General features: G+C 33.1%; 2 protein-coding genes and 3 pseudogenes across 2 annotated transcripts; 2 read left to right on the plus strand and 3 right to left on the minus strand.

Annotated features, from left to right (window-relative positions):
- Positions 1-536: 536 nt before the first annotated feature.
- Positions 537-2,016, minus strand: LOC125871555 (protein RETICULATA-RELATED 3, chloroplastic-like). Its single transcript, XM_049552181.1, has one exon. It carries the CDS (start codon positions 1,878-1,880, stop codon positions 816-818), a length of 1,065 nt encoding a protein of 354 aa, XP_049408138.1. The 5' UTR covers positions 1,881-2,016; the 3' UTR covers positions 537-815.
- Positions 2,017-11,181: 9,165 nt separating this feature from the next.
- Positions 11,182-11,886, plus strand: LOC125871828 (protein MAIN-LIKE 2-like; annotated as a pseudogene).
- Positions 11,887-12,287: 401 nt separating this feature from the next.
- LOC125869808 (uncharacterized) lies at positions 12,288-13,588 on the plus strand (annotated as a pseudogene).
- Positions 13,589-13,989: 401 nt separating this feature from the next.
- Positions 13,990-14,808, minus strand: LOC125869809 (uncharacterized; annotated as a pseudogene).
- Positions 14,809-15,680: 872 nt separating this feature from the next.
- LOC125871843 (uncharacterized) lies at positions 15,681-16,084 on the minus strand. Its single transcript, XM_049552526.1, has 2 exons — positions 15,814-16,084; positions 15,681-15,730 (listed from the first exon to the last, which is right to left on the minus strand). The coding sequence occupies exons 1-2, from the start codon at positions 16,082-16,084 to the stop codon at positions 15,681-15,683; spliced, it is 321 nt and encodes a 106-aa protein (XP_049408483.1).
- Positions 16,085-16,979: the final 895 nt, after the last annotated feature.

Genomic DNA, 16,979 nt, shown 5'->3' on the forward strand with positions numbered 1-16,979 from the left:
ATGAAAATGTGTTAGAACTCCAAAGATACAGCTCACGGATGACTCCACAGGATACAGTGAACTACCAAGAAATGAGTCTACAATTTGAATAGTCTATAACTGCTGTGCTGATTGGTAATGAAACAGGTGGAAGCTACTACAGATTGTTATACCTTTCCTTATTTGGAATCTACGTTTTTTTGTCGACTATGACTTTCTCACACTACCAGCAAGCTCCCACAGGCAATGAACTGCTTCCAAATTCTTCATCTTTTGCTTTTCGTGAGCATCTACTAGCAGGTGAGAACACCTTCTCTGCCACAACTAACTCTAGGCGATACTATATTTTTTTTTTGAGAATAACTCTAGGCGATACTATATTTAGTACTACACCCATAAAATTTCAGTGTCTTGATTTTTTGAGACAAGTTTAAAATATGTATTTTCCATAAAAAGAAAGAACCCATAAACCATCAAGACTATAGCTAAATCAGAAGTAACGCAAGACTGAATAAAAGAAATTATCTATGCTGCAGGACCGGAAAACGGTTCTACTTCCTTTAACATGATTTGGGCATAATGTCAGTTGCAAGCATGAATGTCATGTTTACCATACAAACGGACATAAATCATAATCAACACCAACAAATAACTGGTTCTATCATCACTGAAAACGAAAGGTAGACAGGACACACAAACTCAAAACTCCTAGAGGACATGAAGTCAGAGAAGCTAAATACTACTATTATTTATGATCATAATTCATAGTAAGGGGCAAAAACTGACTAAGCTGAATCGGGGGATTGTAACTAGATATTCATACACACAAAGCCTATTCACTTTGAAACAGAATGACCAGTTTGTATGCTGTCGCTCTGATTCAGCAACCTCTCTTTCTCTACATTTACTCCATCTTTTGCAGTAACTACCTCCCCTTTATCTACACTCTGAGAACCAGTCAGCCTTGCCAACATGACAAATGACATTCCCCCAAGGACATTATTCAAGCATCTCAAAACCACAACGAACGTTTTAAAAACCACTGGAGGAAGAGCTTTGTCTAGCAAGAACTCAATTCCATTAAGAGTTTGGTATCTTAAGTTACTGCTGACACCCATATGAGTTGCCCATGTTGCAGCATTTAGAAGTGTTGGAGGAGGCTTATTTGGCGTCTCAAAATTAGGATCCATCTTTTTCCTTATCTTGATTAAACCATTAGAAATTGCAGTTCCAACAAGTCCAGCAGCAAATCCAACTGCAGCAAAGAGAGTTCCTTTGTAGACCAATGTCCCAACCCTACTGAATAAACTGTAAGCACCAGGCTCGAACATGTGGCTTGGTGGGCAACTGGCAAAAATTGAAGGCAGCGTTCGACTAGAAACAGATGCTGTTGGAGCCAATATATACATCAACACAAAATTCAAAATGGAACCAACGACAAGTGTGGAAAACACAAAATCCAATTCATTAAGGCCAAAGTTAGGACGAGATGCCATGTCTCCTATGACAGCAGAAGTGACACCAACCAATTCCTCCATAAGAACCTTAAAAGGGAATTGTGGATCCGCAGCAACCCTAGATCTCCAGCCATTAAGAAAAGCACCAATTGGTCCAAAACTGTCCCAGGAATCATCTGAATGTCCCCCATCACTCGAATCCTCATCACCACCACCACCAATGCCAATGCTTCCTCCATCACCACCGCCACCCCCAGCACAAGGAACTTGATACTTGATAAGCAATTTTTTAGAACCCACATGGCTGGTTCTTAATGGGTTAAAGTTGAGAATTTTGACGCAACTATTGTCTGAAAATGTGGGTTTGACAGCAGAAAAGTAACGACTTTGATAGTGATAGTGGGCTGGAAGTGAAGAGCAGCGAAGTTGAACCACCGCCGACATCTTTGAACCTACTTAGAAGAAGATAAAGAGATGAGGAAAAAAGAGAGTATGATTTCAGCAAAAGGGGTTAGTTTTTGCAGATAAAAAGGGGAGTAGAGAAACTACCTTTTGAAGAGAGAGAGGGGGGGGACTGGAGTGGTTTGTTGTACTATCAGCAATGTTCACAAAAGAGACGGTGAAAATGTATTTCTGAGGAGAAGGTTGAAAATAATTTAAAACCCTAAATAGAGGGTCGGGTCGACTTGCTTCATTTTTTTTTTAGTAGGAAATAGATTTGTTGTATTTATGTATTTTTCATATCATCACAGCTCACAACCACTAATGAATAAAAATAGGGAAAATGATATGAAATAATAAATTATTAATTCAAATTAAATGTTATAGTCATAGTTTATTTTAATTGTAATTTGCAGGAAACATCTCATTTTTCTGTCATCTGATTCGATATACAATTAGCCATTTTCGGTATACAATTAGTCAGTTTATACATTTCAGTATAAAATGTATAAAATGTATTTGTGTTTGTATAAAGCGAGAGAAAAATGTATATACAGGTACAAATATATATTTTTTCATCATATACACTTATAATTATACAAATACAGATCTTATTATACAAATTACACTGTATAAATAAATTTATACAAAACTGAACAATTTGTATAAAACTGGATGTTTGTAACGAATTATACAAATCAAAAGTTCCATAGTAAACATAAAATTTGTTATGGAGCGCAATTATTTAAACTATAGTTATAACATACAAATATAATTTTTATGTTTGTTATATGTGAAAGTTGCTCAAAAAAAATCACACTTTAATAAAAAGTGGATCTAAAATATCTCAACTTCTGGAAAAAAAAAAGGGTCCCTAAAATACTTTTAAAATTTCTTTTATTTTTTACTTAACAAAACGCGCAAAATTCACCGAATCAACAAATTAAATTAGTATTTGACCATCCATTATTTAATTTATATATATGGCCATAAATTTAATTAGATTTTTAAATTTTGATATTTATTATTAAATTTATCTATTTTACCATGATTTTAATTAGATTTTTAAAATCCGATTTTCAATTATTTTAAGGTTTTCATAATTAATTGAGATTAGTTTTTGGGGTTTTGGAATTTTTATTGATAAGACTTTTTAAAAAAAATTATTACATATTCAAATGCAACTTCAAATTTTTAAAATCTAATTTAAGAAACTTGAATTTCAAATTTAACTTCAAAATATATGACAAGACCATTAGAGATATATCTTAGATCAATTGTATATTATTTCATTCCTTATTTACAGATTTAGTTTCCATAGTTTTAACTTATTCATAACAGTAAAGATCCTCACTTATATTGATTGATTGTATTAATTTCCCTCCTAGTCCTTATGAATCCACCCTCTTGTATAAATACACCATTCAGTATTAATAAATCATCTATTATCGCTTCATTAAACTACTATATGGTATCGTGACTATTCCGCTTCACAACCAAAACGTTTTTTGGGCAGTAGTTTTTTTTTCAACAGTCATGACTTATTCGAAGGGCACCTCTAATTCCCTCCCAAACCCAACAAACAAAACTACTCCAAATATTGTTGCACCCTTTAACAACATCATCTCCTTGAATAATAATGATCAACTTATCTCCATTAACACCGCTTCTCAAGCCCCATTGAAACTCACCACCACCAACTACCAATCTTGGCAATATCAATAAGAAACACTACTTACTGACTATGATTTTCTTCAATTTATAAATCAACGACCATCCACCACAGTTATCTCGCTCTATAAACGACAAGACCATCTCATTAGAAGTGTCATGGTTGCATCCATTTCAATAGAAATTATGTCCTTTGTTACTGATGACAAAATTTTCTATGTGCTTTGGCAAAACCATGCCACGACTTATACAAGCCTATGATTTTCTTCATTTTAGAAATGAACCACCATCCACCAGTCACCACAGTTATCTCGGTCTATAAATGACAACATCATCTCATTAGAAGTGCATGGTTGCATCCCTTTCACCAGAAATTATACCCTTTGTTATTGATGACAAAACTTCCTATGTGTTTTGGCAAAACCTTGCCACGACTTATGTGAAGTCGTCGTGTTCTCACATAATGAGTTTGAGAGAAGACTTGAATACTATTCAAAAGAGAAATCTCTTTATTACTATGTATTTGCAGAAAATCAAAGAGATTTGCACCAAGCTTGCTTCAGTTGGTGTTCACATCTCCGCTGATGAAAGTTTTATTCATGTCGTACATGGCCTTCCTTCCGAGTATGATAGTGTTGCATCTGCACTTTGTGCTCCTGAAACAGACATAATCTTTCCAGAGCTTCATGACAATTTGTCTGACTTTGAAGCTCATTTGACTTGTCGATCATCCAGAATGTGGCGCCAACCATGGCGAACTTTGCTGCTAAACCTCCCGCATACACCAATCGAAATACTGCTAACTCATGCTCCAATCAAAGAAATTTCCTTTCTTTCAATTGGAATAAAAATGGAGGTTATCAAGGAGGTTATTTTGGTGGCCAAAATAATCGACCCAAGGTCACTTGTCAACTGTGCGAAAAAGCTGGACATCATGTGAAGCAATGTGATAACGCTCAAGTGTCCTCCTTAAAACCCATTAAAAGAGATAGCGCTCGTAGTCAATAAAAATCCAACGAAGAGTCGGGGTCAAATCCCACTTAGAATGGTATTTCATAGAACATTCCTTTCAAGAAATTTGGATTATAAAATTTATCATTTGTAATAGTAAGAACAAGTGGGTGGATGACTCTACTAATTTAATAAAAAGCTTTGGTTATCAATTATCGCAATTAAACTAAATTTTCAAAGAATTCAAGAGTAAACAAGCAATCTAGGGGTGCAGAGATTGCAAATCAATATCACGTAGGGGTATTGTGCAGCTCTATAGCGATGAGCATTCATGAATAGGCTAGGTCATCCTCAATGACACTAATCATCTTTCAACCTCAAAGCATCTATGCATAAAATCTCTTTTCGGTCTCATCTAAATGCCAAACTAAACCGCTTAATACCTTACTCTATTTTCTCTTTCGATGCAGAAATAGGGAAAATAGATTGGACCCACAACCTTTATTTTCAAGCAAGTTACATGCATCATACCTAAATTTCTAGTACCAGACTAATTACCCACTCCAATCAATCTCTTTCAAGCATCGACCAGAGATCTGAAGTAGGAATTAAGTTTGCAATTTTAACCCATAAAATAATCCCATGCTAATTAGCCCAAATTCATGTATGAACAGCAGCAAAACAGAGCATAACACAATACGTACTACATTAAATTAACACATAACCCATAATTGCACAACCCCATATTTGCACCCTTAGATCTTGGGGTTTTAGCCACCCATCACAAAAAGCAATGAAAATATACTTTCCATGAAAGATTACAACTAAACCCATTTTGGATTCAAGTTCAATTTATCAAATTCAAGAGCAAAATTAAAAAAATCCCGAAAAGCTAGAAATTGTTCTTCACGAGGGTTAAAATTTCTCTCTCAAAACTCAATTTCAGAACAAATATTTCATGACCTCTCTTCTTCGACTCTTTAATTTCTCTCTCCTTTGGGTTGTTTATAGTTTCTCAAAATTTGGCTCAAAAACTCAATGCACGTCTTATTCGGCAATATAAGTCGGGCTTGCCGAGCTCGTTCGGTGAATTGCCTCTTGCTCTTCAGCTCGCCTTTTCATGTTCTATGCTTCATGTGTTTGAACCTTAGTTTGTGAACTCGTTTGAGTCAGCCTTTCACATTCAGCGAATTTCCAAGTACCACTTTGGTTCGCCTTTCGAGCATTCAATCTTTTCTTCTCACACTGTCATTGTTGGTGATGTTTAGCAAGACCGACTTTCTCATTCAGCGCATCGCCTTATCTAATGGTGTTCGCCAATCGTGATTTGATAGACACAAGTGTTATGCATAATCATTTTGGACGAGGTCGTGCTCATTAGGCAATCCACCTTTCTTGTTAGGTTATCAATAATGTATAGTTTGCACTTCTTTTTGCATTTTTGGCTATTCTTTATAACATCAATCTTTGCCTTGTCTGTTTGCCTTCATAGTTATAAATCATTAACATTTTATTAGAATAGAACAAAATTAGGCATTGAGAACACTAATTATTAAGCTAAATATACCTATATTGAAAATCTACCACTTATCCATACCCTCAAATTAAATTTTTGCTTGTCCTCAAGTAAATAAAGAACAAAATTAGAGAAAATAAGGGTGTCTACAACAATACTCAATAAGAGATAACATGTAAGTGTCATAGCAAGACTACTCTCAACAACATGCTACACCCAATCATGATAAAAAAAAAAAAGCTTCAAATGATGACTAGCCATTCTCAACACAAGCTCAAGCTCACTTTAGCCTCTTATCTAATGCATGAAATTATTTCAATAAATATATTGCACTCACATCCAGAACGATTCCATGCACTCATAAAGCAAATCAACAAAGATATAAGGAATCAATGCAACTCTCACTCTCTTCAAAGGAGTCCTATAGATTTGCCTATATTTTTCAATCATCACATAACCTAGTTCATGCAAGATCTCAAGGGTATTTTAGGCTTGAAATAGGGTGAATGTCACGACCCAAGGTAGCTCCTAGACGTAACATGGCGTATAAGAACCCGAGAAGCCCCATACAATCCACTTAGCATTTGTCATACAAGATAATATAGAATATAAGAGATTTAAAAGATAGTTTCAACATATAAAACTTTTATAGAGAAAAGCGGAAATCTAAACATTGTCTCAAAGCCATTTAGTACATAAAAATGATCAAGGTGTAGCCAGTACATCAAGTTTCAAAACTGGAAGTAAAGACAAAAAGGGAAACCAAGCTCGGTCCTCGAAACATGAAGACTCACCAATCTTCAAGCTTCTATATGAGATTCCTAGCCACAGAAGTGCAAATCTGTAAGTTCAGTCCCTACATTTGGGGAAAATGTTGGCAAGATGTACCAAGTAAGATAGCCATGCATGAAGCATAAAAATCATGATAAAGGGACATTTTTGTACTACGCAATAACCAAGTTAAAACATAATATGAAAGAGCTAGAAAACATAGTCATAAAACATGGTCAATGCAAGTAGACATCGTCTTAAAACGCATGTGAGATGCTTATGAAGTAACCTTGATTCATTAATGTGGGATAATTACCTTTAATCGACATGTAAGACTATGTGAGCTATTAACATGGAATTTGGTGTCTCCCGCACCGAAAAGAGGTGTCCTACATGTCAAGGTAAGACCATGAACTTCTAGCTTACGTGGATCCACTAGCTAATGTCTATCTAGACAATCATATGTTGGCACATAGTTTATGGGACATGGGTAATCACCACTTGTCTACTCGATGCTAAGCATAACTCCCACTGAATATTTATTATTCTTATTCATCTTTTCTTTAAGGGATTTGGGTAATCGCTTCTTGTCCTTACATCTTGTGACATGTGTAATCACCTCTTGTATTTCATTAGAGGTCATGGGTAATCGCCGCTTGCCTCATTATTAGAATAGCTCCTTAACTTTAATTCATTTTAGGTGAGAAGACCTTTCAACCTTAGAATTCTTTTATGTGAGAAAACCTTTCATATGCATGAATGAGGTACTTATGTGAGCAATCCTTTCACATCAATTAACCACAACAATAACATATATGTTTTTACTCTTAATGCAATTACATCCTATCTCATCAATTCCATAAGAACATGCATAATTCCATAATTCACCTTCATAGTTCAAAACTCACTTTCAATCATCAATATCTAGAAAACATGAGTTAAGCATGGATTCATTGGGATTCATCCTAAAATCATGGAATATAACTCAATTCATGCATAATAATTCATAACCCAATCAAATAAATCAATATATAAAGGAACCCATGACATGAAAGAAAAATCTTAACTTAATTGGGGGATTCTAACTTTGTAAATTGGAGAATTTGAGAACTCCATGGAGGAAAGGGCTCCATGGATGAAAACCATCATACCTCAATGCTAAGAGCTTGCCCTAAATGGTGAAATTGGAGGCTAATATGGGGTCAAAGGTAAGGGTTAGTAAAGCATACGACCGTAGGCCGACAAAGTTATGTGGTGAAATTCCCTATTTGGACGACCAATCACTTAGCAGATACATAACTTACTGATTTTGCATGTTAAACACTAGATAGAAATACTACTATAAGGTTTACTGCGTTAAGGACTTGTGGGGAACATGTACACCCTAGTTGCATCATCTATTGACTTAACAAAACATTAAATCTTGTTTACTTGGTTACTTGTTATTCAACTAAATCAACATAGATTTTGTATTACAAAATCCCCCTTTTTATGGAAATAATCTGACTAAAAGTACAATCAACAGTTAAATAGCCTAAGTCTAGACCTCATTCCTCGTGGGATTGACCCTAACCTCTGTTAGGTTCTTTATTTGAACAACGACTTTTTATACTTCATTAGGAAGGTGTAATTTGGACGTGTCAATGGCTTAGTTGATCGGATCTAGATCAGACTCCATATGCTCCCATGATGGTTATGTTGGGTTAACCTAAATATCTTACGAAATTAAAAAAAATCATTCTTATTTTAGTTTTAAGATATATTATTTTGGCCACCAGTTGTAAAGATTTTGAGAAATGTATTGCATATATATATATATATATATATATATATATATATTCAGTTAGCCAACATTTCATTTAGTTATCGATTTCTCAGTTTCAGAAGTTCAGTTTAAGCTCTTTAGTTTTACTAAGTGATTTAGATAATCATAATATGTTTATTATACTTTTTATACTCTAATATTTTATGTTCTTGACGTCTATCATATTCACATTTAGTTGTTCAACTTTACCTATTATAGTACCATTTCAATTCAACTATTTTACATATTGTGCATTTCATGTAGTGACATCATCCGCGTTATATCATTTTATGTGCATATTCAGGTATTCGGATCCAATACTAGAAGATTTGTTAGCTCTACTTTTCTCAGCTTAAGTGAGTCCTCCTTGATCGTATAGGACTTAGAGCCCATTTATATAGGCTTAAAAAAGTAGTTTTTAAGTCAAAAATCAAACTTAAATGATTTTCAAGTCAAAAAATAAAAAGTAGGGGGAGGTCTACTTTGGTTTTTAACTTATTTTAATATATTTTACACTTATTTTAAGTTATTTTTAACTTTGTCAAACATTTCCTAACTTATTTTAAGTTATTTTTATATTCTCAAACACTTCTAGAAGTCAAAAACTGACTTAAATGTAGGTTTGACCAACTTTAAACCAATCCAAACACCCTCTTAGTTATATTGAGCTCAGCTCAGTAGATAGTGATTAACTGATTAGCCAAAGGTAAATCGAGGGTCTTGTGCCGATAGACACTACTCGGTTATGTTAAGGTTTCATAGATAGACAAACAATCATGTATTTTAGTTTGACCTTGGTGTCATTATTCTTCGAAACATCAATAATTTATTCATGAATAGTTTTTATTTAAGGCTTTATCCTCTTTATCATGATGAATTTTTCAAAGAGAATATTTTTAAATTATGCATTACGCTCATGTCTAAGTGTATGCACAGTTTCATGTCATGTTATGAATATCCTCACATTAGAAATGGCATCAGGTGTTGACCACGTTTAGGGTGCAGGCTCGGGAGGGGGGTGACAAATTTGATATCAAAGCACAAAGTTGAAGTGTTTTAGGGAGTCCATGAAACCATGTCAGTGAAATCTTTTTTATTGTTATGAGGACTCCACTTCTATAAATGAGATACTATAGACATTTAAGAATTTATTTTTTCTTTCATACCCTAGACCATCCAACTGAGTTGACCCCTAAGGAACATCTGCAAAATCGTGTGCTCCAATTTCTCCACCTATACCTCATCTATCAGGTAGTAGAAATAGTAAAGCTCAAATCCTTATCGATGGGAAAGTCTCAATTAAAGCCATTAAAAAGTAAAGAGATTGCACAAGGGCATGAAAAGAGCTCAAGTGCATTTAACCTTATTCGATTTCAAAAGATGCACCTTTGTTGGTTCTCATAAAGCCATTAGTGCATTTAATCTTATTCTATATCAAAAGATGCACCTTTGATGGTTCTCATAAATCATGCATTGAGCTATAGTATGATATGTGAGTCCGGAGTCTAACGGGCAAAAAAAATTGACAAAAATTTCAAAAGGGTACATCAGATTTTTTTCTAACCAAAAGGGCAAAATCGCTTCCCTATCAGCGATTTTGTCCAACTTTTTTTATTTTATTTTTTCAAAAAATCGCTGCCCATGAAGCATTTTTGCGATTTAAAAAAAATATATTAAAATCGCTGGTATGGCAGCGTTTTTATAAAAATGATTTTTTTTTTGGAAATTGCTGCCTTGGGAGCGATTTTCGTTAACTTTTTTTTTTAAATCGCTGCTGTTGTAGCGTTATTATAAATTTTTATTTTATTTTTTTAGAAATCGCTGCCTCAGCGGAACTTTTTTTTTATATATATTTTTTTAAATATCATTGCCAATTTTTTTTTTTAAAATCGTATTAAATATTTTTTTATTTCATTGACAAGCAGCGAAATTTTCTTTCAAATTTCTCTTTTTTTTTTAATTGTTCAAACATTCACATGTCATATTAAAAAAAAAAATCAACTCACAGGCATGCCTAAAAAATAGAAAAAGTTTACATGTTTCATTTAAAATTTTCTTATAAATTGGTTGAAGTCTCCCTTCAAACTTCATGTATAATTTTTCAACTCTCCTTTCAAATTTTTTCAATTTTTTTCAAAAGTCTTTCCTCTATAAGGTAAGTTTGGATTTATTTTATTTTTAATTTTAAGAATTAATTTTTAACTTTTATATTATGTTGTGAATATATTCATCTTTAAATAATTATATTAACATTAACACTTATTTTTATATTTTGTATATAGATATGTATCAGTCAAATATTACGTACATCTTGGTCCAGTAGAGTATGATGTATTAACAATTCAAGTTCATCATCGTTCCGAAGAAATTTGTAACGGTAGCTTAAGAGAAGAGAATTCTTGCTTATATACGCATCGCGGTGATGTTGAATTTTGGCCACATATAAAATATCATCCATACATCCTCGCATTCGTCGGTATTTTGAAAATTGTAGGTTTAAAGGAATTCTTGATGTAGAATGTGTGTTGTATGACTTCGGATTAATTTGTGTTTTAATTGAAAGGTGGCGTCTAGAAACGCATATCTTTCACATGCGAACTGGCGAGGCTACCATAACCTTACAAGATGTAGAAATTTTGTTCGGAATGGTAATAGATGGTAGTCCTATGATTTTACATGGCGCTGATACTTTAGGAGTTTTGGGTAGACAAGAAATGATGTTTGAATTAACGGGATGGTTACCCGATAATGATTGTTTTTCTAGTGTTAGTAGATTGTTAACATATAAATTAATTGAGCATATTGAAGGTTTAGATGATATTACTGATCATTCAACTAGCATGAGGTGCAACAAAAGTTTAGATTATATTTATTATGGTTATGTGGTGGATCAATATTTCCAGATAAATCTAATAATAAGCTTAATTTAGACCTTTTGATTGACATGAAAAATTTAAATGTAATGTCAACACAAGCATGGGGAGCAGCCGCATTATCATATTTGTATAATTGCTTATGTCGTGCATCAATGAAACAATCAAATGAAGTTTGTGGATTTCTCTCTTTAATGCAGGTATACATTTTTTAAAATTATTTTTTATATACTAGTAATATGCACTTTTAAATTTAATTGTATTCTAAGAAATGTTGAATTTTATTTATTACAGATTTGGGCATGGGAACGTATTACTCCCCTGCAATCATTACCGAAATCTCTAAGGACCAACCAACTTGGGGCTTCAACTACGCTTGCACGTAAATGGACGCGACGTAGAAATCATCAAAATGAGGCATGAACTGTAATCGGTGTGATTAGGGATGTACTAGATAATCTAAGTAATAATCAGGTATTTAAATATTATTAGTGTTTTTAACTATTCATATTTGTATCCCATTTTATTTAAATTTTTAACTATTCACACTTATATCTCACTATCCAAGAAAATCATGTGAATATAATGACATATACATAGATTTTTGGTAGGTCCTCAAAATAAGATATTATATGACATAATAGTACAAAATAAATATTTCATCAGATTGTTTTAATTAATGTACATACTTGTTTTTATTTTTTTGCCAAAAAAATTTAATAATTATCTTACTTACATTTTTTTTATAGTTTATGTGGCAACCTTATTCAGAAGATGTTATTAATGGATTGCTTGAGTGGTGTAGGTCAGGACAATCTATCTGGATGGCACATGTGCCACTTATTTGTGAAATTTATCATGAGTGGCACATGATTGATCGTGTTGTGAGACAGTTTGGTTATTTACAACATGTTCCTGGATCGTGTACCCAATTTTCCAAACATCATTTTAAGCGTGATAAACTATCCAAAATAAAACAAGAGGATATAGATGTGTTTAACTACACAATATTTATGGGAACAACGTCAAAATCGTATATTTCGACCTCCATTTGTAAGTGATCAAGCAGATTATTTTCGTTGGTACATGATGCATTCCCGCATGTTCATTGGAAATTCACAACATGTTGTACAGAAAGGGTATCAACACATGGCAGGAAGACATGAGGGTATTAGTATGTATATTATGTAAATTTTAAATTATTATATCGATCTTTAGCAATTTTTTTGTTATTAATATTTTTTTATTCATTATAGGCTAGGGGTCATGAAATGCAATCTAATGAAATGAGACAATATGCGGAGGAAGTCGCTCGTATTTCAATGGAGTCAATGAATGCGGCCTTCCAGGGAATGCGATTGAGCTTTGCTCCTAATTACAATTCTCCCACTCAATACGGTGAACCACCACTAGTACAAGTATCTCGCCGATCGCGACAAACAACACCTAGAGATGGTGCACGTCGAGGTAGAAGGAGCGCTGGTGAAGGTCGTGGTCGAAATCGTGCGGAGTATCATTTGATTGATGGAGATAATTTGGTTGATAATAACACACATTTGGTGGCTACTCCCGAGCCTTATTATCCCACGTTTGATTTTTCTGCAGGGCCCTCTAGCACTAATGCTAATTTTTCAAGTCAGGAAATAGTTGATTGTGTAACTCCACATGTTTCGATATCTGATTTTGCGCAATTTAGCGGTTCTCAATATGGTATTCAGCATGGTATGCATGAATTTCCTATACATAATTCTCCATTTGGTGGGAGGTTGAATTTTTCAAATGTAAGTATGATAATTTTCGTAGAAATTTTATAATTTTTTCTTAATTTTTTGTGCATATTTATTTAATTATATTATATTGTATTGTATTATAGGTAACCGTGTCCCATGATTCAAAGTTTAATGCTGAAGCTTCACAATATTTAATTTTTGATAGAGAAAATCCACCTCAAAGAACATCTAGGCTACACAAATCAACTATATGTGGAACAAGTTGTCACCAAAATGAGAAAGATTCTGAAAATGAAGACAAAAATGAAGACGTAGAAGATTCGGAAAAAAACTCAGAAGAATATTTTTTATGTATCTTTATTCGAAAGGCTAAAGAGTTTTATGCAGTAAATTAGATTTTTATGTGTGTTGAAATTTATTGTTTCGTGTAAATTTGAACAAAGAGTTTGAAAATTATTGTTATTGCAATGAGATTCTCCTCTTTATTTTCAACATTTGCTGGATGTTTTTTTCCCTTTAAGTTATGTCAAATCATTACTTTTTAAGTTAGGTCAAATTATTACTTTTTAAGTTAGGTCAAATCAATTATATAATTATAATATAAATGTAGTGTACTTACAAAATATTAAATTATCTTTTTACTTTTTAACTCACTTGAAAGAATAATTTAATCAATATATTTAAAATACAACAAGACAGATTAAAGTCATGTCAACAAGTATTTAAAAATGATATATTATAATATTAATAACAAGACAGAAAAATTACATTCATCTTAAAAACATAGACAATATATTTAAAATCGAGTAGGACATCGTGCCTTTGTGTGACATGTTTCCTTACAAACACTATATTTTTTGGCCATGCGAGCTGGAGCTATATCCATATCATTCTTAAGTCGGCTTCTTACTTGCATACCACATGTCCGCAAATATTCAGTATTTGCAATTAAATTAAAAGGAGTTGGCGGCCAATACATTTCATCACCCACTGGGGTAAATGTCTCAGTGTATGTTTGTTTATAATATTTTGTACTGTAAAATTTACTTACATATGACTTTGGCTCGATTCCGCGAAGTCCACAAAATTTAATGACATGCGAGCAAGGCATATGATAATTTCTCCATTTTCCACAAGAACATTTCTTACCTTTTGCAGTAACCTTGTGGACATTTCCACCTTTACCATCATGAGCAAAAGTAAGAATTTCAAATACTCCATCACCAGTGTTGTAAGTCATCATATCTGTGTGCCCTTGAGCTCTTTGTTAATAATCATTAAATTTTTTATCTATTGCAAGAGGCCACGACATATTACTTTGAAGTAATATGATTGCAAGGTTGTTTCTTTCGACAAAACGATCAACAAGAGCTTTGAACGTCATTCGAACCATGGCAGTCACAGGAAGCCCCCGAGCTTTTTTCAATAAACCATTATATGACTCAGACACATTTGTTGTCATGACACCCGATCTACGACCACCATCCTTATACATTGTCCATTTTTTCAAAGGAAATTCATTTAACCATTCACATGCTGCAAGAGACAATATTTTGAATTGTTGCATCCGTTGCACAAACTTTTTCTTCTGGTGCTCTGTAGCAGCCAACCACATTAATTTCTCGAGTTCACTATTTACAATTTTTTTATTAAAAATTGCTTTTAAGTGTCGAACACAAAAGCTATGGTATGTGTTGGGTGAACTCAACCAATCATAAGATTGAATGCATTGCAAGATTTCTTGATGACGGTAAGAAATGAGACCAATACCTTGTCGTTCACAAACAACATGTGTCCATAATAACTTGAGAAACCACGACCAAGACTCAAAACTCTCATGTGCAACTAAAGCATATGCAAGTGGGAAAATATTTCATTCACATCAATTCCAACCGCAATTAACAGTTTCATATCATACAAACCATAAAGATGTGTGCCATCGATGGAAATGACCGGCCTACAACTTTTGAAACCATCAATGTTCTGTTTAAAGCCCAAAAAAGAAATTTAAAGATTTGCTCACCTTGCATTGTTGTAGAGTGATGCTCCCACTCAATAATAGTGCCTGGATTGAATAATTGTAGTGCAACCATGTATCAAGGTAATGTCTTAAATGAACTTTCAAAATCACGATAAATCATTTGAAATGCTTTTCTCCGACCTTTTTGTGCTTTTCTATAACTAGGAGTATAGTGATGCTTTCCTTTGATGATTTCACGGATCATCTTAATATTTATGTCTGAATTTTGCATAACATATGGTATCAATAAAGTGACAATCATGTTACTAATCAAGTTGAAATGATCATCCTTATAATTATCTGTAAGACAAGTATGCAGTTAAATCATTTTTCATGCCTTTCAGATACCACTTGAAATCTCTCTAAAGCGAATCATCCAATTACACTCCAACTCATGACGCTTGCAAATAACTCTCCAACTTTTGCTCTTGGATTGATCACAAAGAAATTCTTTTTCTATTGCAAGACTATGCTCTTACGACAAATTTCATTTGCTTCTTATTCATAAATAGCATACCTAGTTGCATTTACAAATTAGATTAATCAATATAAAATAAATAAATAAATAACTACAAAATATTTAGTTTGCAACAATCAAACCTGACTGGATATATTTAGGATTGTTTGGATTCCAAAGTGTCGTTCGGATAGAACCATCATCTCTTGTATAGATAAAATCTTCTACACTTTCTTCAGTGTGATCTAAGTATGGAATCAATGTAAAATGATGATTAACACTTTGATCTTCAACGGGTGCACTAGGTGCACTATCCACATCATCATCGTCATCCTCATGCATTTCATCATTGTCTGTTAATTCATGCTCCAAAGGTTCATCACTATGCAACTCATCAACTCGTTCATCACCCATAACATTATTATTCACAATTTGTGTACAATAATTCACTGCATCTTGAAGTTGGTCACATCTATAAAATATAATAATATAAATATATTGCATATTAAAAAAAATTAATTTTAATAAATAAGAAAACATTACATTATTTACCTATTAGTTGGCTCCGGTAGAAAAAAATTCAAGTGCATGGAAGCATGGCTAGGCTCTCCCATATTGTAATCTGGCACACTTCAATTCAAATAATGATCATGAATATATAAGACAATTTTTATTTATGAAATCACTGTGTCAGAAGCGATATTTAAAAAAAAAAAGTTAGAGGGGAATTTCGCTACCCTGGCAGCGATTTTTTTTTTAAAAAAAAATTCTTTACTAAATCGCTGCCAAGGCAGCGATTTTAAAAAAAAAATAAAAAATTTACAATTAGATGTTGACTAGTTGACAGAAATTTTTTTGTAAAAAAATAAAAAAATATTCCACTAAAATCGCTGCCTTGGCAGCGATTTCTAAAAAAATAAAATAAAAATTTTCCACAAAATTTATAATAACGCTGCAACAACAGTGATTTTTAAAAAAATCATTTTAATAAAAATGCTGCCATAGCAGCAATTTTAATTTTTTTTTTTTTAAAAAAATCGCAAAAACGCTGCACGGGTAGCGATTTTCTGAAGAAAAAAAAAGTGGGACAAAATCGCTGATAGGGCAGTGATTTTGATCTGTTAACGGCGTCAAAACAAAATCGCTACATCAATACCGATTTTGCCCTTTTGGTTAGAAAAAAATTTGATGTGTCCTTTCAAAATTTTTGTCAAATTTTTTTGTCCTTTAGGCTCCAGACTCTATAATATGCTCTCAAATCCCTTTTAGAACCTTTGTATGGATGATACCTTTGGGCCAATTCTTATTT

The sequence above is a fragment of the Solanum stenotomum genome, chromosome 7 (assembly GCF_019186545.1).
Source record: "Solanum stenotomum isolate F172 chromosome 7, ASM1918654v1, whole genome shotgun sequence".
NCBI lineage: Eukaryota > Viridiplantae > Streptophyta > Magnoliopsida > Solanales > Solanaceae > Solanum > Solanum stenotomum.